The following is a 21,310-nucleotide window of genomic DNA, read 5'->3' on the forward strand; positions in this document are numbered from 1 at the left end:
GTGTGGGGTCGGCGTGGATCTGGGTGTGGGGTCGGCGTGGAGCTGGGTGTGGGGTCGGCGTGGATCTGGGTGCGGGGTCGGCGTGGAGCTGGGTGCGGGGTCGGCGTGGAGCTGGGTGCGGGGTCGGCGTGGATCTGGGTGCGGGGTCGGCGTGGAGCTGGGTGCGGGGTCGGCGTGGAGCTGGGTGCGGGGTCGGCGTGGAGCTGGGTGTGGGGTCGGCGTGGAGCTGGGTGTGGGGTCGGCGTGGAGCTGGGTGCGAGGTCGGCGTGGATCTGGGTGCGGGGTCGGCGTGGATCTGGGTGCGGGGTCGGCGTGGATCTGGGTGCGGGGTCGGCGTGGATCTGGGTGTGAGGTCGGCGTGGATCTTGGTGTGAGGTCGGCGTGGATCTGGGTGCGGGGTCGGCGTGGATCTGGGTGTGGGGTCGGCGTGGATCTGGGTCTGGGGTCGGCGTGGATCTGGGTCTGGGGTCGGCGTGGATCTGGGTGTGAGGTCGGCGTGGATCTTGGTGTGAGGTCGGCGTGGATCTGGGTGCGGGGTCGGCGTGGATCTTGGTGCGGGGTCGGCGTGGATCTGGGTGCGGGGTCGGCGTGGATCTGGGTGCGGGGTCGGCGAGGATCTGGGTCTGGGGTCGGCGTGGATCTGGGTGCGGGGTCGGCGTGGATCTGGGTGCGGGGTCGGCGTGGAGCTGGGTGTGGGGTCGGCGTGGAGCTGGGTGTGGGGTCGGCGTGGATCTGGGTGTGAGGTCGGCGTGGATCTGGGTGTGAGGTCGGCGTGGATCTGGGTCTGGGGTCGGCGTGGATCTGGGTCTGGGGTCGGCGTGGATCTGGGTCTGGGGTCGGCGTGGATCTGGGTGTGGGGTCGGCGTGGATCTGGGTGTGGGGTCGGCGTGGATCTGGGTGCGGGGTCGGCGTGGAGCTGGGTGTGAGGTCGGCGTGGATCTGGGTCTGGGGTCGGCGTGGATCTGGGCGCGGGGTCGGCGTGGATCTGGGTCTGGGGTCGGCGTGGATCTGGGCGCGGTGTCGGCGTGGATCTGGGCGCGGTGTCGGCGTGGATCTGGGTCTGGGGTCGGCGTGGATCTGGGTGCGGGGTCGGCGTGGATCTGGGTCTGGGGTCGGCGTGGATCTGGGTGCGAGGTCGGCGTGGATCTGGGTGCGGGGTCGGCGTGGAGCTGGGTGTGGGGTCGGCGTGGATCTGGGTGTGGGGTCGGCGTGGAGCTGGGTGTGAGGTCGGCGTGGAGCTGGGCGCGGTGTCGGCGTGGATCTGGGTGTGAGGTCGGCGTGGATCTGGGTGCGGGGTCGGCGTGGATCTGGGTCTGGGGTCGGCGTGGATCTGGGTGCGAGGTCGGCGTGGATCTGGGTCTGGGGTCGGCGTGGATCTGGGTCTGGGGTCGGCGTGGATCTGGGTCTGGGGTCGGCGTGGATCTGGGTGTGGGGTCGGCGTGGAGCTGGGTGTGGGGTCGGCGTGGATCTGGGTGTGGGGTCGGCGTGGAGCTGGGTGCGGGGTCGGCGTGGATCTGGGTGCGGGGTCGGCGTGGATCTGGGTGCGGGGTCGGCGTGGATCTGGGTGCGGGGTCGGCGTGGATCTGGGTGCGGGGTCGGCGTGGATCTGGGTGCGGGGTCGGCGTGGATCTGGGTGCGGGGTCGGCGTGGATCTGGGTGCGGGGTCGGCGTGGATCTGGGTGCGGGGTCGGCGTGGATCTGGGTGCGGGGTCGGCGTGGATCTGGGAGCGGGGTCGGCGTGGATCTGGGTGTGGGGTCGGCGTGGATCTGGGTGTGGGGTCGGCGTGGATCTTGGTGCGGGGTCGGCGTGGATCTGGGCGCGGTGTCGGCGTGGATCTGGGTCTGGGGTCGGCGTGGATCTGGGTGCAGGGTCGGCGTGGATCTGGGTCTGGTGTCGGCGTGGATCTGGGTCTGGGGTCGGCGTGGAGCTGGGTGTGGGGTCGGCGTGGAGCTGGGTGTGGGGTCGGCGTGGAGCTGGGTGTGAGGTCGGCGTGGAGCTGGGTGTGAGGTCGGCGTGGATCTGGGTGCGGGGTCGGCGTGGATCTGGGTGCGGGGTCGGCGTGGATCTGGGTGCGGGGTCGGCGTGGAGCTGGGTGCGGGGTCGGCGTGGATCTGGGTCTGGGGTCGGCGTGGATCTGGGTGTGGGGTCGGCGTGGATCTGGGTATGGGGTCGGCGTGGATCTGGGTGCGGGGTCGGCGTGGAGCTGGGTGTGAGGTCGGCGTGGATCTGGGCGCGGGGTCGGCGTGGATCTGGGTCTGGGGTCGGCGTGGATCTGGGCGCGGGGTCGGCGTGGATCTGGGTCTGGGGTCGGCGTGGAGCTGGGCGCGGTGTCGGCGTGGATCTGGGTCTGGGGTCGGCGTGGATCTGGGTGCGGGGTCGGCGTGGATCTGGGTGCGGGGTCGGCGTGGATCTTGGTGTGAGGTCGGCGTGGATCTGGGTGCGAGGTCGGCGTGGATCTGGGTGCGAGGTCGGCGTGGATCTGGGTCTGGGGTCGGCGTGGATCTGGGTCTGGGGTCGGCGTGGATCTGGGTGCGGGGTCGGCGTGGATCTTGGTGTGGGGTCGGCGTGGATCTGGGTGCGAGGTCGGCGTGGATCTGGGTGCGGGGTCGGCGTGGATCTTGGTGTGGGGTCGGCGTGGATCTGGGTGCGAGGTCGGCGTGGATCTGGGTGTGGGGTCGGCGTGGATCTGGGTGTGGGGTCGGCGTGGATCTGGGTGCGGGGTCGGCGTGGAGCTGGGTGCGGGGTCGGCGTGGAGCTGGGTCTGGGGTCGGCGTGGATCTTGGTGTGAGGTCGGCGTGGATCTGGGTGCGAGGTCGGCGTGGATCTGGGTGCGAGGTCGGCGTGGATCTGGGTCTGGGGTCGGCGTGGATCTGGGTCTGGGGTCGGCGTGGATCTGGGTGCGGGGTCGGCGTGGATCTGGTTCTGGGGTCGGCGTGGATCTGGGTGTGGGGTCGGCGTGGATCTTGGTGTGAGGTCGGCGTGGATCTTGGTGTGAGGTCGGCGTGGATCTGGGTGCGAGGTCGGCGTGGATCTGGGTGTGGGGTCGGCGTGGATCTGGGTGTGGGGTCGGCGTGGATCTGGGTGTGGGGTCGGCGTGGATCTGGGTGTGGGGTCGGCGTGGATCTGGGTGCGGGGTCGGCGTGGAGCTGGGTGCGGGGTCGGCGTGGAGCTGGGTGTGGGGTCGGCGTGGAGCTGGGTGCGGGGTCGGCGTGGATCTGGGTGTGGGGTCGGCGAGGATCTGGGTCTGGGGTCGGCGTGGAGCTGGGTGCGGGGTCGGCGTGGATCTGGGTGTGGGGTCGGCGTGGATCTGGGTGTGGGGTCGGCGTGGATCTTGGTCTGGGGTCGGCGTGGAGCTGGGTGTGGGGTCGGCGTGGAGCTGGGTGTGGGGTCGGCGTGGATCTGGGTGTGGGGTCGGCGTGGAGCTGGGTGCGGGGTCGGCGTGGAGCTGGGCGCGGTGTCGGCGTGGATCTGGGTGCGGGGTCGGCGTGGATCTGGGTGCGGGGTCGGCGTGGATCTGGGTGCGGGGTCGGCGTGGATCTGGGTGCGGGGTCGGCGTGGATCTGGGTGCGGGGTCGGCGTGGATCTGGGTGCGGGGTCGGCGTGGATCTGGGTGCGGGGTCGGCGTGGATCTTGGTGCGAGGTCGGCGTGGATCTGGGTGCGGGGTCGGCGTGGAGCTGGGTGCGGGGTCGGCGTGGAGCTGGGTGCGGGGTCGGCGTGGAGCTGGGTCTGGGGTCGGCGTGGAGCTGGGTGTGGGGTCGGCGTGGATCTGGGTGTGGGGTCGGCGTGGAGCTGGGTGTGGGGTCGGCGTGGATCTTGGTGTGAGGTCGGCGTGGATCTTGGTGCGAGGTCGGCGTGGATCTGGGTGCGGGGTCGGCGTGGAGCTGGGTGCGAGGTCGGCGTGGAGCTGGGTGCGGGGTCGGCGTGGATCTGGGTGCGGGGTCGGCGTGGAGCTGGGTGCGGGGTCGGCGTGGAGCTGGGTGTGGGGTCGGCGTGGAGCTGGGTGTGGGGTCGGCGTGGATCTGGGTGCGGGGTCGGCGTGGAGCTGGGTGCGGGGTCGGCGTGGAGCTGGGTGCGGGGTCGGCTTGGAGCTGGGTGCGGGGTCGGCGTGGAGCTGGGTGCGGGGTCGGCGTGGATCTGGGTGCGGGGTCGGCGTGGAGCTGGGCGCGGTGTCGGCGTGGAGCTGGGCGCGGTGTCGGCGTGGAGCTGGGTCTGGGGTCGGCGTGGAGCTGGGCGCGGGGTGGGGGTATTTGGCTGGGTGAGGGAGGGGGGTATTTGGCTGGGTGAGGGAGGGGGGTATTTGGCTGGGTGAGGGAGGGGGGTATTTGGCTGGGTGAGGGAGGGGGGTATTTGGCTGGGTGAGGGAGGGGGGTATTTGGCTGGGTGAGGGAGGGGGGTATTTGGCTGGGTGATGGGTTGCTGAGCTGTCCCTTATTCTCACTCTGTCTCTGTGCAGATCACGGACATTGATCAGCAATTGACCGAGATCTCAAACTCCAGCTTCTGTGAACACATCCTTTCGACAGCATTCAGCGGAGAAGGTAGCAGTTAGGGTGCTGAGCACAGAGCCTCCTCACTCCCGACACCCTCCCTCACTCCCTCATCACCCTCCCTCGACAACCTTCCTCGCTCCCTCATCACCCTCCCTCCCACTCTCTCTCATCACCCTCTTTCACTCCCTCATCACCCTCCCTCGCTCCCTGACGTCCTCCCTCCCTCACTTGCTGCCCGACGCCTTCTCTCCCTCCCTCACTCGCTCCCCGACGCCCTCTCTCCCTCCCTCCCTCGCTCCCCGACGCCCTCTCTCCCTCCCTCACTCGCTCCCCGACGCCCTCCCTCCCTCACTCGCTCCCGGATGCCCTCCCTCCCTCACTCGCTCCCGGATACCCTCCCTCCCTCACTCGCTCCCGGATGCCCTCCCTCCCTCACTCGCTGCCCAACGGCCTCCCTCCCTCACTCGCTCCTCGAGTCCCTCACTCGCTCGCACACCGACGCCCGCCCTCCCTCACTCGCTCGCTCCCCGACGCCCTCCCTCCCTCACTCGCTCCTCGACGCCCTCCCTCCCTCACTCGCTCCTCGACGCCCTCCCTCCCTCACTCGCTCACTGACGCCCTCCCTCCCTCACTCGCTCGCTCCCCCTCCCTCACTCGCTCGCTCCCCAACGCCCTCCCTCCCTCATTCGCTCGCTCCCCGGCACTCTCCCTCCCTCACTCGCTCCCCAACGCCCACCCTCCCTCGCTCCTCCGTCACCCACCCTCCCTCACTCCTCCATCAGCCTCCCTCGCTCCTCCGTCACCCACCCACCCTCGCTCCTCCGTCACCCACCCTCCCTTGCTCCTGCGTCACCCACCCTCCCTCGCTCCTGCGTCACCATCCCTCTCTTGCGCCTCCGTCACCCTCCATCCCTCGATCGCTCCTCAGTCACCCTCCCTTGCTTGCTCCTCCGTCACCCTCCCCCTCACAGTGTAGACCACAAACGGAACTGGACCAGCCACATTAATTCTGTGGCTACAAGAGCAGGTCAGAGGCTGGGAATCCTGTGGTGAGTAACTCACCTCCTGACTCCCCAAAGCCTGTCCACCATCTACAAGGCACAAGTCAGGAGTGTGATGGAATACTCTCCACTTGCCTGGATGGGTGCAGCTCCAACAACACTCAAGAAGCTCGACACCATCCTGAACAAAGCAGCCCACTTGATTGACACACCATCCACAAACATTCACTACCGAGGCACAGTGGCAGCAGTGTGTACCATCTACCAGATGCACTGCAGCAACTCACCAAGTCTCCTTTGACAGCACCTTCCAAACCCGCGACCTCTACCATCTAGAAGGACAAGGTCAGCAGATGCATGGGAACACCACCACCTGCAAGTTCCCACCCAAGTCTCAAACCATCCTGACTTGGAACTATATCGCCGTTCCTTCACTGTCACTGGGTCAAACTCCTGGAACTCCCTTCCTAACAGCACTGTGGGTATACCTACCTCACATGGACTGCAGTGATTCAAGAAGGCAGCTCACCATCACCTTCTCAAGGGCAATTAGGGATGGGCAATAAATGCTGGCCTGGCCAGCGATGCCCACATCCTGTAAAAGAGTAAGGAAATACCCCTCCCTCGCTGCCTGTCGCTCCCACACCCCAATTATCCCTGAATAACATTGCCCACCACCCCCAAAAGTCAGCAATGTTTCAATGAGGTCTCCTGTTCTCATTGACTGGGGATGTTGGGGTGAGCTCTCCTGTTCTCATTGACTGGGGATGTTGAAGTGAGGTCTCCTGTTCTCATTGACTGGGGATGTTAAAGTGAGGTCTCCTGTTCTCATTGACTGGGGATGTTGGGGTGAGGTCTCCTGTTCTCATTGACTGGGGATGTTAAAGTGAGGTCTCCTGTTCTCATTGACAGGGGATGTTGGGGTGAGGTCTCCTGTTCTCATTGACAGGGGATGTTGGGGTGAGGTCTCCTGTTCTCATTGACAGGGGATGTTGGGGTGAGGTTTCCTGTTCTCATTGACTGGGGATGTTAAAGTGAGGTCTCCTGTTCTCATTGATTGGGGATGTTGGGGTGAGGTCTCCTGTTCTCATTGACAGGGGATGTTGGGGTGAGGTCTCCTGTTCTCATTGACTGGGGATGTTGGGGTGAGGTCTCCTGTTCTCATTGACTGGGGATGTTGGGGTGAGGTCTCCTGTTCTCATTGACAGGGGATGTTGGGGTGAGGTCTCCTGTTCTCATTGACTGGGGATGTTAAAGTGAGGTCTCCTGTTCTCATTGACTGGGGATGTTGGGGTGAGGTCTCCTGTTCTCATTGACAGGGGATGTTGGGGTGAGGTCTCCTGTTCTCATTGACAGGGGATGTTGGGGTGAGGTCTCCTGTTCTCATTGACTGGGGATGTTGGGGTGAGGTCTCCTGTTCTCATTGACAGGGGATGTTGGGGTGAGGTCTCCTGTTCTCATTGACTGGGGATGTTAAAGTGAGGTCTCCTGTTCTCATTGACTGGGGATGTTGGGGTGAGGTCTCCTGTTCTCATTGACAGGGGATGTTGGGGTGAGGTCTCCTGTTCTCATTGACAGGGGATGTTGGGGTGAGGTCTCCTGTTCTCATTGACAGGGGATGTTGGGGTGAGGTTTCCTGTTCTCATTGACTGGGGATGTTAAAGTGAGGTCTCCTGTTCTCATTGACTGGGGATGTTAAAGTGAGGTCTCCTGTTCTCATTGATTGGGGATGTTGGGGTGAGGTCTCCTGTTCTCATTGACAGGGGATGTTGGGGTGAGGTCTCCTGTTCTCATTGACTGGGGATGTTGGGGTGAGGTCTCCTGTTCTCATTGACTGGGGATGTTAAAGTGAGGTCTCCTGTTCTCATTGACAGGGGATGTTAAAGTGAGGTCTCCTGTTCTCATTGACTGGGGATGTTAAAGTGAGGTCTCCTGTTCTCATTGATTGGGGATGTTGGGGTGAGGTCTCCTGTTCTCATTGACAGGGGATGTTGGGGTGAGGTCTCCTGTTCTCATTGACGGGGGATGTTGGGGTGAGGTCTCCTGTTTTCATTGACTGGGGATGTTAAAGTGAGGTCTCCTGTTCTCATTGATTGGGGATGTTGGGGTGAGGTCTCCTGTTCTCATTGACAGGGGATGTTGGGGTGAGGTCTCCTGTTCTCATTGACTGGGGATGTTGAAGTGAGGTCTCCTGTTCTCATTGACTGGGGATGTTAAAGTGAGGTCTCCTGTTCTCATTGATTGGGGATGTTGGGGTGAGGTCTCCTGTTCTCATTGACAGGGGATGTTGGGGTGAGGTCTCCTGTTCTCATTGACTGGGGATGTTGAAGTGAGGTCTCCTGTTCTCATTGACTGGGGATGTTGGGGTGAGGTCTCCTGTTCTCATTGACAAGGGATGTTAAAGTGAGGTCTCCTGTTCTCATTGATTGGGGATGTTGGGGTGAGGTCTCCTGTTCTCATTGACTGGGGATGTTGGGGTGAGGTCTCCTGTTCTGAGTGACTGGGGATGTTGAATTGAGGTCTCCTGTTCTCATTGACTGGGGATGTTGGGGTGAGGTCTCCAGTTCTCATTGACTGGGGATGTTGGGGTGAGGTCTCCTGTTCTCATTGACTGGGTATGTTGGGGTGAGGTCTCCTGTTCTCATTGACTGGGGATGTTAAAGTGAGGTCTCCTGTTCTCATTGATTGGGGATGTTGGGGTGAGGTCTCCTGTTCTCATTGACAGGGGATGTTGGGGTGAGGTCTCCTGTTCTCATTGACTGGGGATGTTGGGGTGAGGTCTCCTGTTCTCATTGACTGGGGATGTTGGAGTGAGGTCTCCTGTTCTCATTGACAAGGGATGTTGGGATGAGGTCTCCTGTTCTCATTGACTCTGGATGTTGGAGTGAGGTCTCCTGTTCTCATTGACTCTGGATGTTGGAGTGAGGTCTCCTGTTCTCATTGACAAGGGATGTTGGGGTGAGGTCTCCTGTTCTCATTGATTGGGGATGTTGGAGTGAGGTCTCTTGTTCTCATTGACAAGGGATGTTGGGGTGAGGTCTCCTGTTCTCATTGACAAGGGATGTTGGGGTGAGGTCTCCTGTTCTCATTGACTGGGGATGTTGGGGTGAGGTCTCCTGTTCTCATTGATTGGGGATGTTGAAGTGAGGTCTCCTGTTCTCATTGATTGGGGATGTTGGGGTGAGGTCTCCTGTTCTCATTGATTGGGGATGTTGGAGTGAGGTCTCCTGTTCTCATTGACTGGGGATGTTAAAGTGAGGTCTCCTGTTCTCATTGACTGGGGATGTTGGGGTGAGGTCTCCTGTTCTCATTGACTGGGGATGTTAAAGTGAGGTCTCCTGTTCTCATTGACTGGGGATGTTGGGGTGAGGTCTCCTGTTCTCATTGACTGGGGATGTTGGGGTGAGGTCTCCTGTTCTCATTGATTGGGGATGTTGGAGTGAGGTCTCCTGTTCTCATTGACAAGGGATGTTGGAGTGAGGTCTCCTGTTCTCATTGACTGGGGATGTTGGGGTGAGGTCTCCTGTTCTCATTGACTGGGGATGTTGGAGTGAGGTCTCCTGTTCTCATTGATTGGGGATGTTGGAGTGAGGTCTCCTGTTCTCATTGACTGGGGATGTTGGGGTGAGGTCTCCTGTTCTCATTGATTGGGGATGTTGGAGTGAGGTCTCCTGTTCTCATTGACTGGGGATGTTGGAGTGAGGTCTCCTGTTCTCATTGACTGGGGATGTTGGAGTGAGGTCTCCTGTTCTCATTGACAAGGGATGTTGGAGTGAGGTCTCCTGTTCTCATTGACTGGGGATGTTGGGGTGAGGTCTCCTGTTCTCATTGACTGGGGATGTTGGAGTGAGGTCTCCTGTTCTCATTGATTGGGGATGTTGGAGTGAGGTCTCCTGTTCTCATTGACTGGGGATGTTGGGGTGAGGTCTCCTGTTCTCATTGACTGGGGATGTTGGAGTGAGGTCTCCTGTTCTCATTGACAAGGGATGTTGGAGTGAGGTCTCCTGTTCTCATTGACTGGGTTATGTCCCGTGTTTTCGTTTGCACAGGGTCCATGGACAGTGGCTCCCTGATGATGTCGGAGATCATTGATATCGCAGACGACAGCAGTTGCTCCGAAGATTCCTGCCTGATGGGGGTTCAGGGGTCTGTGCATCACATCCGGAGCAGCAGTGTGCAAAGGGCCGCTGCCACCTGTGGCTCGAGCCTGGAGGGTGACCAGTGCCAGGGTAACAGCAGATCGTGTGGCAGGAGTGGCCGCTCCTACTCGTGTAGCACTTCCAGCCGATACTTTGCCCAGCAACTTGCTGGAGAAGACATTCTCACTCAAAGCTGCCAACGCCTGGAGGCAGCAGGGTCCTGCAGCCAGACCCAGACCGACTGGCTGACCAGACAGAGGAATTGCTCTGTATCATCGGATACATCTGCCTTCCAGACAGTGCTGGACAACCTATCTCAAGGTTGCCACCAACCATGTCCTAGCCGACGGTACAGTGAGCAGTCCAGGCCACAGACCCCACTGAGAGGCTTAGCCGCCTGCCGCATAACCAGGTCGAATAGCGATCCTGGTTTGTATGTGACAAGCAACACAGGTGAGTGTAAAGTACTTCACACATCCACGGTTTTCCTGTAGTTGAATGCTTTCTGCTGGTGGTTGATGCATTCGGGAGGAGGGAGGGATGGAGTGGGGAGGAGGGAGGGACAGCCAGAGACTTCAGAAGCTGACTCCACCACAGCACCTCATGTCCAGAGCCTGCAACTACACTGTGACAGGCAATTGTTTACATATAAAATTGCTAGTGAAAATGTTTACATTGGTAGGTCCAATGTTAAATGTTGGCACAGAAACCAAAACAAAAAGTCGTGACAGGAAGATTTTTTATATGTGGATTTATCAGCGTCCCCAGGGGCACTAGCACTGTTCCTGTCACCCCTTTCCACCCCCCCCCCCCCCCCCCCCACTGCCACCCTCTCCACTACCATTCCTAGTTGCCCCATGCTTTGCCTGTGCTTGCAGGATAGTCAACTGCAGAGGGTGTCAGGTTTTGAATAATCCTTAATTTTTCCATATAGAAACAGGCTTGGAGTCCCAAGGGACAGAGAGACACACAGACGCCTGATTCATAATGGTTATTGACAGCACATTAATACAACCCATTAACATGTAGTGCTCACTGGAGCAGCACCAGGTATACATCAAACAGCATTAGGAATGTCTCCAGCACTGTTAACGTAGTAAAATATCCCAAGGCACTTGACAGACTAAATTTAACAGTCTTTCCCTCTCCCTCATCCCAGTCTCTGAGGAGACCACTCATTTCTTGGAAGATTTGAGAGGGAATAACGTTTTCTCAGTAAATTATTTGTGATTTATTTTTAGCTGAAGGTAATAGAAGCTTGAAAACCCCAGAGGATCAAATGTCCCAGACGTCCACCTACACGGGTAAGGAGAGAATCCTGATCTCATCCCTATCAGGCCCCAAACCAAGGGCCTCCCCGGGTATTGTTCTCCCAGGACAGGTCTCAGGCCTGGGCCTTACCCGGGTATTGATCCCCCAGGTCAGGCCTCAGGCCTGGGCCTCCTGAGGTACTGATCCCCCGGACAGGCCTGGGGCCTCCCCAGGTACTGTTCCCCCACGACAGGCCTCAGGCCTGGGGCCTCGGTACTGATCCCCCAGGACAGGCCTCATGTTTGGAACCTCCCGAGGTACTGATCCCCCAGGACAGGACTGAGGCCTGGGGCCTCCCCAGGTACTGATCCCCCAGGGCAGGCCTTATGCTTGGAGCCGCCCCAAGTACTGATCCCCCAGGACAGGCCTCAGGCCTGGGGCCTCCCCAGGTACTGATCTCCCAGGACAGGCCTCAGGCCTGGGGCCTCCCCAGGTACTGATCCCCCAGGGCAGGCCTTATGCTTGGGGCCTCCCCAGGTACTGATGCCCCAGGACAGGCCTCAGACCATGGGCCTCAGTGAGTACTCATCCCCAGGACAGGCCCCAGGTCTGGAGCCTCCCCGGGTACTGCTCCCCCTCCCAGAGCAAGCCAGGCCTGGCTTCCTGACAGCTTGGGGAAGGGTATCTGTTGGGGGCGGTGGGGGAGGCAGCTGAGGGCGGTGGGGTGAGGTGCGACAGACAAGTTGCGACAACTAAGTTGTGACAGCTATGGTGTGACGAGGCCTCTCTAATCATTGTGGCTTGATCCACAGCTCCCTGTTCCGAGGCCTGCTTGTTGCCCAACTCTCAGCACGGCACACCCGAGCTTCTCCGCCGGATGCCAGTCGGCAAACTCAGGCCTGTGATGAGAGGCAAAGCGCTGCAGACGCTATCGAAGGAAGGCACTCGCTCGCTCGGCGATCTGAAGATGTGCCGTGGCACCAGGGTACTCATGGCTCGATTCCTGCAGCGGTCGAAACGCAACCTCACAATGGAATCATCACACTCGCCATCCGGAGCCATGGGGAGCAAACGGAGGATGGACAGAGGCACTGCTGGAGGTGGCTTTGAGCAGGTGAGGGTCTCGACACTTCCTGGAGCTGCAGCTCAGACTGATAAATGCACGGAGTGAACGGTCACTGCCCCCAAACCCTGACCACGACTAACCACAACCCATCCTGGGATAATGTAGAGGGAGCTTTACTCTGTATCTAACCCCTTTTTTTTGTCGAGGGGGCCTTTATTCCTCAGGCCCGCTTTATATATATATATATATATTTAAAATAACTATGAAAAAACAGATAAATAAAACAAAACTCAAATTAAAATGCCATTCTTGGCGTCGACGATGCACTCCAGTCCCTGCGGTGCCCACTGGTCGCGGAAGGCCTCAAGCGTACTGGCGGACACCGCATGCTCCTTCTCCAGGCACACCCGGGCACCAACATAACCGCGGAAGAGGGGCAGGCAATCGGGGAGGACAGACTCCCCGGACAGCCCACAGCCTGGACCTGTGAATTGCCACCTTGGCCAGGCCCAGGAGCAGACCGACGAGGAGATCCTCCTCCCGGCCCACACCCCTCCTCACCGGGTGCCCAAAGATCAGGAGCGTGGGACTGAAGTGCAGCCAGAACTTGAGGAGCAGCCCCTTCAAATACTCAAATAGGGGCTGCAAACCCGCACACTCCAGGACTCGTCCAGGCCGCAGAAAGTACAGGCGGCCTGGGAGTCCGTGAACCTGCTCAAAACTCTATTGCACGGGACTGCTCTGTGCAACAACCCTCCACCCCAGGTCCCCGATGTAAAGGGGGAAGACTCCAGCGTAGAGAGACCTCCATCGGGGTTTCCTCTCGCCGCCAGATGGCAACGTGGACCGCCAGGGCGTGTCCGGCCGGCTGACAAGGGTGAGGAAGTGGAGAGTGTTCATGAGCAAACACGCCGATTGGAATGGCACGGAGGGCATTTCCGAGAGGCGACTCGGGTTGTGTGGGACCGGCTCCCGAGGAGGGTTTTGGGGCCTGGGTCCAATGGGCAGTTCCGGCCGAGTGGGGGTCAGCTCAGCCGGGAGCGCTCCACTCTCCTGAGCCCCCTCACCACCCGCAGTGAGGGGCGTCCCGGGGGTTTCAGCTACTCCTCCGCCCGCCGGACAATCCCCGGAGTCGGCCGCCCGGACAGCCGAGGCGCTCTCCTCTGCCGGAGGGGGAGCGCCCTGACTGGAGGCGACCATGTTCCAGACTCGGAATAGATCCCGGTACAAGACAGGCAACTCCCTCAGAGAGGCGCGGCTAACGGACTCCGCTGGGAGCTGCGTGTCGTCTTGAAGGCAGTGACACTGGCGGAAAAAATACGTCGCCAGCGCACACCATCTGGGAGGACGCTCGACGTACAGGTATCTCTGCAGGGTCCGAAGGCGGAGAGTCGCAGCCCGGGTGCGGACGCACACCAGCGACTGACCGCCTTCCTCGATCGGGAGACTCAGGACCGCAGCAGAGACCCAGTGTTTCCTCTTGCCCCAGAAGAAATCGACGAGTTTCTTCTGGATCTTGGTGGCGAATGCAGGGGGCGGGGCCAAAGTGACCAACCGGTACCACAGCATGGAGGCCACCAGTTGGTTTATGACCAGCGCTCGGCCCCTGTAGAAAAGCACTCGGAGCAGTCCTGTCCAGCGCCCCAGCTGAGCGGTGACATTTGCCACCAGCACCGGCCAGTTTGCCGGCCAGGCTTCCTCGGCAGGGCTAAGGTCGACTCCCAGATAGAGGAGGTGCGTGGTGCTCCACGCAAAAGGTGTCATCTCCTCCGGCAGGGAGTCCACCCGCCACTGACCAACCAGGTGGTGGTCAGAGCACGGCACCAGCCGCATGGAGGCCGCCGAGACGCGGGAGGCGTACGCCTGCGAAAAGTAGAGGCGGTCAATTCGGGACCCTCCTCCTCCAGACCTCCACGTGAAGGCGCTGGAGTCGGGATGGAGATTCCGCCAGACGTCCACCAAGTTAAGGGAGCTGATCAGTCCCCTCAACTTCTCCACCGACGCTTGGCCGCGCTGGGGACCGGAGCGATCCCCCACCTCGAGGGTGCAGTTAAAATCCCCCCCGAGGATGATTCACTCGCCGCTATCGATGGAGCTCAAGAGAGCGGACACTTGCGGGCGGCACAGTGGCGCAGTGGTTAGCACCGCAGCCTCACAGCTCCAGCGACCCGGGTTCAATTCTGGGTACTGCCTGTGTGGAGTTTGCAAGTTCTCCCTGTGTCTGCGTGGGTTTTCTCCGGGTGCTCCGGTTTCCTCCCACAAGCCAAAAGACTTGCAGGTTGGTAGGTAAATTGGCCATTATAAATTGTCACTAGTATAGGTAGGTGGTCGGGAAATATAGGAACAGGTGGGGATGTGGTAGGAATATGGGATTAGTGTAGGATTAGTATAAATGGGTGGTTAATGGTCGGCACAGACTCGGTGGGCCGAAGGGCCTGTTTCAGTGCTGTATCTCTAAATCTAAAAAAAAAATCTAAAAATCTTCTTCAAAGAAGCGCGCTTGCAACGCGCCGGGCCTGGGCGCGTACACGTTCACAAAGTGGAGCGGCACGCTACCCAGGCGAACGGCGAGGTGGAGCAAGCGGCCCGGCACTAGCTCCTTGACCCCCAAGATCTCCGGCTGAAAAGTCGGGGCCAACAAGATAGCCACCCCACTAGAAATAGGGGTGAGGTGACTCATGTAGACCCCACCCTGCCACTCCAGGAGCCAGGTGGCTTCGTCTCCCGGAACGGTGTGGGTTTCCTGCAGAAAGCTCACCGCGTATCTCCCTTCCCTGAGGACTGAGAGATTGTGAAATCTGCGGTGAGACCCCCTGCTGCCGTTGATGTTAAGGCTGGCTATGGTTATCTTCATGTCAAAGGTACTTAAAATCCGTCACCAACACCTCAGTGAGGAGGGAGTGGAAGTGCACCTGGCCTTCCACTCCCCCAGCAACCCATTGAGGAACACATTAAAACGGCGCCTCTCAACCAGTTTCACGCCCGCACCCTTGCCCGCTTTCTTGAGGGCGGCACGGACGGACTGTATGATCAGCGCCAGATTCGACCAACGGTCGAGGGCCAGCTGAACTTTATCGCGGCAGCCCCTGCAAGCCGCGAGGAAATCCCGGAGTTCCGCCTTGGGGATGAGAGGAGACTCGGTGGGAGGCACGAGGGACTCCACCACCTCACTGGTGATGGATTCAAGGTCGTCCTCCGTGCCCCACACCGAATCCCCATCCTCCTCTGGGTCGTCACCGCCAGTGGCCAGCACACCCACCACACACTGTGGGGCGGACGTCCCGGCCGCGCCAGCTGGTCCCGCCTCCGTCACAATTCCAGCCCCAGAATCGATGGCGGAGGAGTCCTCTCTGGGTTCCAGGATGGAACTGGAGCCTGTGGGTACCAGCGGTTCAGGACCCCCCTCCACCTCTGTTCCCAGGCCAATGAGCGGTCCAGGGGAGATGGAAGTTCCCGAGTCCGGAAATCCAGCTGGAGCCAAGACCGGAGGCGGAGAGAGGAGGCCATCTCCCGCTCCGCCAGCACCCACAGACCCAGCAGATAGAACAAAATTTTCAATTGTAATCGGGTCGGGTGGATTCTGGCTGACCCCTCGGGGGCCCCTTCCTCCCCTACACTCAGGGCAACCGACCTAGTGGCAGAATGGGAGGCGTCCCCAGGCTCCCCCACCACAAGCAGGGCTCCACTGGCTTCCCCCGGAGAGGCCTGTACATGTACAGGTGTCTCCCCCTCCCCTTCATCCTGAGGGGTAGGGAGCTCTTGCTCAGGCTTTGCAGCCTTGATGTTGGTGGTGGTAGGGGGTACCTGGGGACCTGAACAGGAGACAGCTCCCCTCCAACAGATGGGCCCTGCAACTCAAGGCTCCTTGTTACCTCTGTAAGGTGAAGGGTGCCTTCTCCTCTTTTTCCCACTCGGGCGCGGAGGCTCAGAGACCTCCATGTCATCCGAGGCCTCCACCTCCGCACCCTCCTTTTTTTTTAGTTACTCTGGGCCTGAGCCCAGCCCTGGGACAGCTGGATTTCCTGGGAGCGGGCCTTGGGCTGAGCCCAGGCTCGGGTTGTGTCACGGTGTCCAGGGGACGAGCCTCTCGGTGTTTACTTTTCCTCCGCGCCTTCCTTCCACTCGGACGGGCACTCCTCTCCCCGCCGGAGGCTGTGAAAACCACAGCCTCCGGAACTGACTGAGCGGTATCTGTTGTATGTGTGGGGAGAGTGGGAGCAGATGTAGTGCCGCCACTCTGGGCTGCCGAGGTGGAGCTGGGGGCCCGGAGGTTGGGGCAGTTCTTACGAACATGCCCCACCCCCTTGCAGACATGGCACCGCGCCCCGTCCGAGGTCCAAAAGACGCGGTAGGCCGTCCCCTGGAACTCCACACTGAAGTGGCCCTCCAAGACCTCCCCCCCGCGCCAGCTGCATAAATAGCTGGCGGCAGAAGGAGTAGACATGTCGGAGGCTGTGCTCCCGAAGTCCGAACGGGATTGGGTTGATCCCCGACCTTACCTCCCCCAGATGGTGCAGGTGGGGGAGGAAGAGCTCACTGGGAATGAAGGGTGGGACATTGGATAGCATTATCCGATGCACAGTGGCCCCCAGAGGGTCCACCGGCAGGAAGGTCCCCCCCACAGTGATTCCTTTACTCAGGGCCAGGGACACCGCCCGCTCGGTCCTCAGAAAAAACACAGCCTTCCCGTACATCTTTGTGGCTGCAACAATGGCCGAGGGGCTGACAACCTCGGCCATTGCCTTTTCGCAGGCCTCAATGGACATGTTGGGGTGGGGATAGCTCTTCATCCCATGGCTGGATGTTATCAATTTAAAGGGTGATGGGGTCACGTGGGCAGCCACAGAGGCTGCAGCTGCATAGGTAGTAGAGGGCATCGCCACCGGAGATGAAGGGCTTGCTATGGGTCTAAGAGCTAAACCCACCCCGAATTGTAGGCTTGTAATTCAAAAAAACTTGAAAGATTCACAAACAAACATGTATAGGTTAGGGGAGAGGCTGAGGGAATAGAGGAGAGGGAAAGACAGGCTGTAAGGGATGACTTTCTTTTCCTTTCTGGAGGTGGTGCACACAGCACACTTGAAACAGTCTGTGCCAGCACACTTGGTCTTCTGGTTGGGGGAGGCGTCTTCACCAGGGTCAGCTGAAGCTGCCCAGACACTATTTATCCCCTTCCGTCTATTTAGCCAGGCAGCTTCAGCTGACCCAGGCTGGGCAATTGGGGTGGGGAGGGAGCTTCCTTGTAACTTTCGTGCAATTGCACAGCTCCCTGCAGAATTATATAGCCCCCACCCCTTGTTCTTCTGGCCTCTCCAACGTCTCCCAACAGTCCAAGTAAATATAAGTCCGGTGCTTGACACCCACCTCCAAATACAGCCTTATTCCAAAGTCTTTCCTCTGCAGCAAAAGTTGTTGAAAAGTTTTTGCAGTTCCCTCCTCAGCTCTCCCTCTCCAGCAGCACCACCAGCAACTGTCAGCTGCACCTCATTGAGGCACTCAGGATTCCCAATCACAGAGCAGCCAATCCCATGCAGTACTTGTCCTGGGAGTGTTTGATGGGGACAGTGCAGAGGGAGCTTTACTCTGTATCTAACCCCGGTTTTTTTTTTTCTGTGTCGAGGGGGCCTTTATTCCTCAGGCCCCCTTTATAAACATACTTATATTTTTTAAAATAACTTTATTAAAACCAGAAATAAACAAAAACTCAAATTAAAATGCCATTCTCAGCGTCGACAATGCACTCCAGTCCCTGCGGTGCCCACCGGTCGCGGAAGGCCTCAAGCGTACCGGCGGACACCGCATGCTCCTTTTCCAGGGACACCCGGGCACGAACGTAACCGCGGAAGAGGGGCAGGCAATCGGGAAGGACGGACCCCCCGACGGCCCGCAGCCTGGACCTGTGAATTGCCACCTTGGCCAGGCCCAGGAGCAGACCGACGAGGAGATCCTCCTCCCGGCCCACGCCCCTCCACACCGGGTGCCCAAAGATCAGGAGCGTGGGACTGAAGAGCAGCCCCTTCAAATACTCAAAGAGGGGCTGCAACCTCGCACACTCCATATATACATGGAACACGGACTCGTCCAGGCCACAGAAAGTACAGGCGGCCTGGGAGTCCGTGAACCTACTTAAAAGCCTATTGCACGGGACTGCTCTGTGCAGCACCCTCCACCCCAGGTCCCCGATGTAAAGGGGGAAGATTCCCACGTAGAGAGACCTCCATCGGGGTTTCCCCTCGCCGCCAAATGGCAATACGGACCGCCAGGGCGTGTCCGGCCGGCTGAAGAGGGCGAGGAAGTGGAGAGTGTGCAGGAGCAGCTCATACAGGAAACCCCTCCGCACCGATTGGAATGGCACGGAGGGCATTTCCGAGAGGTGGCTCGGGTTGTGCGGGATCGGCTCCCGAGGAGGGTTTCGGGGCCTGGGTCCAATGAGCAGTTCCGGCCGAGCGGGGGTCAGCTTGGCCGGGATCGCTCCGCACTCCCGAGCCCCCTCGCCCCCCCTAACCCCGTGCTGTACCTGCCCTGGGAGTGTTGATGGGGACAGGGTAGAGGGAGCTTTACTCTGGTGAGATGTTAAACTGATTCCCTCTCTGCCCCCTTGGATGGATGTTTCTTTAATGCCAAAGGGATATGGGGAGAATGTGGGAACAGGGTACTGAATTAGATGATCAGCCATGATCTTTTTGGAATGGCGGAACAGGGCTGAATGGCCAACTCCTGCTCCTATTTTCTACGTTTCTATGTAAACAATCCCATGGCCACTATTGGAATGGGAGGTGGGAGGTGGGGTTTGTTGGTGGTGCTGGGGTGGGTAGTGCTCCTCACTGCCCTGGGGCTAATATCTCTCAACCACCATCAGTAAAATGGATAATATTGTCATTGTCTTGCTGCTGTGTGTGATCTTGCTGTACAGAAAGTAGCTTCTGTGTTTACTCCATTACAACAGTACACTTGGTTATAAAGTGCTTTGTATTGTTGTGAGGCTGTAAAAGGTACTTTTGAAATGTAAGTTTGTTCTTGGAGTGTCTCTTCTGCTCTCCTTCTGTTGCAGGTTTCCCGCAGCCGGTGGCAGTGCAGTGTGAGACAACGGCACAGACGACAAGAGGGAATCCACTTGCGGAGCTGTGGTGATCTGAGCTCGTCCACCTTCAGCCTGCGCAGGCTCTTCTCCTCTGGCCGTCTGGAGAGCAGTCGGCCGCACAGCCTGATCGGAGTGTACAGGGAGACCATCCTGTGATCAAGGCCCTTGCCGCACCAAATGCAGGGGAAACTAGACGTTGGCAAAGGAGAGAGAGTGATTGGAGCTGTTGGTGGGATCTAATGGGACCACTTGTTCAAGGAGCCCCCTCTTTTACTTGGGATCATTTCAACACTTGAACACTGAGTTTTGGCCGATCCTTCCCATGGGCCTGTTTAATATAAACCATGTGTGTGTTGGAAGGGAAGGAGGGAGGTGAAGAAGGCCTGTAGTTGGCTCATTCTCAGGTGACATGGTGTTCTGGATGATCTCCGCACTCTCCTCCCCACTGCCTTCTCTCTATCCCATCCTGTCTGTCATAGGCCTGGTGACCTGGTCCATGTCTTCTTGCTTGGGCAGTGGGTACTTTACTGGCCATTACTGTGCCCCAGTCTTCCCCAACAAGTTCAGTAGGTGTTCCACTCCCCTCCCCTCCCCCATCTCCGCGCTGCCCCAGATTGTTGGGTGGAACCCTGGTGGGGGGAGATCCATGTTATTGTCTGAAAGCCCCCTCCCAATCCATCACACACCCCTCCAGTCTGTTTCAGCCATGACTCTTTGTTTTATGGCCCAACCTTACCTTTACCCCATTCTGAGGCCCCTCACAGTCTGGGTGTGGAGCTGGATTCCCAACCATTACTGGATCACTCTTTCCTGTTGGGTGAGTTTGGAGGCCCATCCTCCCCATCCTGCCTCACCCCCACCCTCGCCATACAGCAGGGTTTGGAAAGGGCTGATCCAAAGCCCCTGAAGTGAATACAGTGAAGCCCAACTCTGGGCTGGGCTGGAGAGGCCACCCACCCCCCCCCCCCCACCCCGAATCCTCGGCCCCTGTCACAACCCCTCCCTCTGTACACTAACCAATGCCTGAAGCTGCTCCTTGCTGCCCAGTTGTCCCGAGCAATACTGAACAGGAAGCTCTTGTGTCAGGAGCCCAGCCACTGCTGTGTTAACTGTTTTCAGTCAGTGTTGGGGAAAGGAGTGAATGCTTGCGGGAGGTTGGGAGTGGGGTCAGGATGAACAGTGGACTGTCATGGCCCCTGGCCAAGTGAGGGGCAAGTCCAGCAGCCAGTGTTTGAAGGCTGGGTGAGTGGACTGGGGCTCCCCGACTGTCCGGGCTCCCGGGCGTCCACTTGACTGTGGCACTGAAGGGTGTCCAGTGGAACCATGAGGATACAGAGTGGAGAGATGTTCCTTGCGAGAGCTGCCAGGAAGTTGACGGCAGCACATGGTGCTTGAGACTCTGGACAAGGTGGTCCCAATACTGCATGATGCTTGTGTTAAATTATTAATCTGTAAATAGCAAATTTATAACCAAAACGAGCAGATAACTTTCTACTTGAGCAAATGAGGAGAGTGTACAGGGTTGTGGCACATCCCGTAGGCATGAGGTAGGGTGGGGGAGGGGTGGGGGTGGGTCTCACTGGATTGGGGTGGGGGTGGGGGAGGGTCTGGGTGTCGCTGGATTGGGGAGGGGGAGGGTCTGGGTCTCGCTGGATTGGGGTGGGGGAGGGTCTGGGTGTCTGGATTGGGGTGGGGGAGGGGGAGGGTCTGGGTCTGACTGGATTGGGGTGGGGGGGGGTGGAGGGTCTGGGTCTCTGGATTGGGGTGGGGGAGGGGGAGGGTCTGGGTCTCGCTGGATTGGGGTGGGGAGGTGGAGGGTCTGGGTCTCGCTGGGTGAGGGTGGGGGTGTGGGAGGGTCTGGGTCTCGCTGGATTGGGGAGGGGGAGGGTCTGGGTCTCGCTGGATTGGGGTGGGGGAGGGGGAGGGTCTGGGTCTCGCTGGATTGGGGTGGGGGGGTGGAGGGTCTGGGTCTGACTGGATTGGGGTGGGGGGGGGGGGGGTGGAGGGTCTGGATCTCGCTGGGTGGGGGTGGGGGAGGGTCTGGGTCTCGCTGGATTGGGGTGGGGGAGGGGGAGGGTCTGGGTCTCTGGATTGGGGTGGGGGAGGGGGAGGGTCTGGGTCTCGCTGGATTGGGGTGGGGAGGTGGAGGGTCTGGGTCTCGCTGGGTGAGGGTGGGGGTGTGGGAGGGTCTGGGTCTCGCTGGATTGGGGAGGGGGAGGGTCTGGGTCTAACTGGATTGGGGTGGGGGAGGGGGAGGGTCTGGGTCTCGCTGGATTGGGG

General features: G+C 59.8%; 1 protein-coding gene across 1 annotated transcript in view; it reads left to right on the plus strand.

Annotated features, from left to right (window-relative positions):
* fam189b (family with sequence similarity 189 member B) overlaps positions 1 to 19,306 on the plus strand; it is a gene marked incomplete at its 5' end in the record, with an annotated part of 37,850 nt that extends 18,544 nt beyond the window's left edge. Inside the window, 4 exons of the mRNA XM_068028440.1 lie at positions 4,456 to 4,540; positions 9,543 to 9,986; positions 11,696 to 11,997; positions 19,001 to 19,306. Coding sequence (XP_067884541.1) covers positions 4,456 to 4,540; positions 9,543 to 9,986; positions 11,696 to 11,997; positions 19,001 to 19,186 — 1,017 coding nt within the window. The remainder of the gene's footprint in view (positions 1 to 4,455; positions 4,541 to 9,542; positions 9,987 to 11,695; positions 11,998 to 19,000) is intronic.
* Positions 19,307 to 21,310: the final 2,004 nt, after the last annotated feature.

Source organism: Heterodontus francisci, unplaced genomic scaffold, assembly GCF_036365525.1.
Source record: "Heterodontus francisci isolate sHetFra1 unplaced genomic scaffold, sHetFra1.hap1 HAP1_SCAFFOLD_1682, whole genome shotgun sequence".
Classification (NCBI taxonomy): domain Eukaryota; kingdom Metazoa; phylum Chordata; class Chondrichthyes; order Heterodontiformes; family Heterodontidae; genus Heterodontus; species Heterodontus francisci.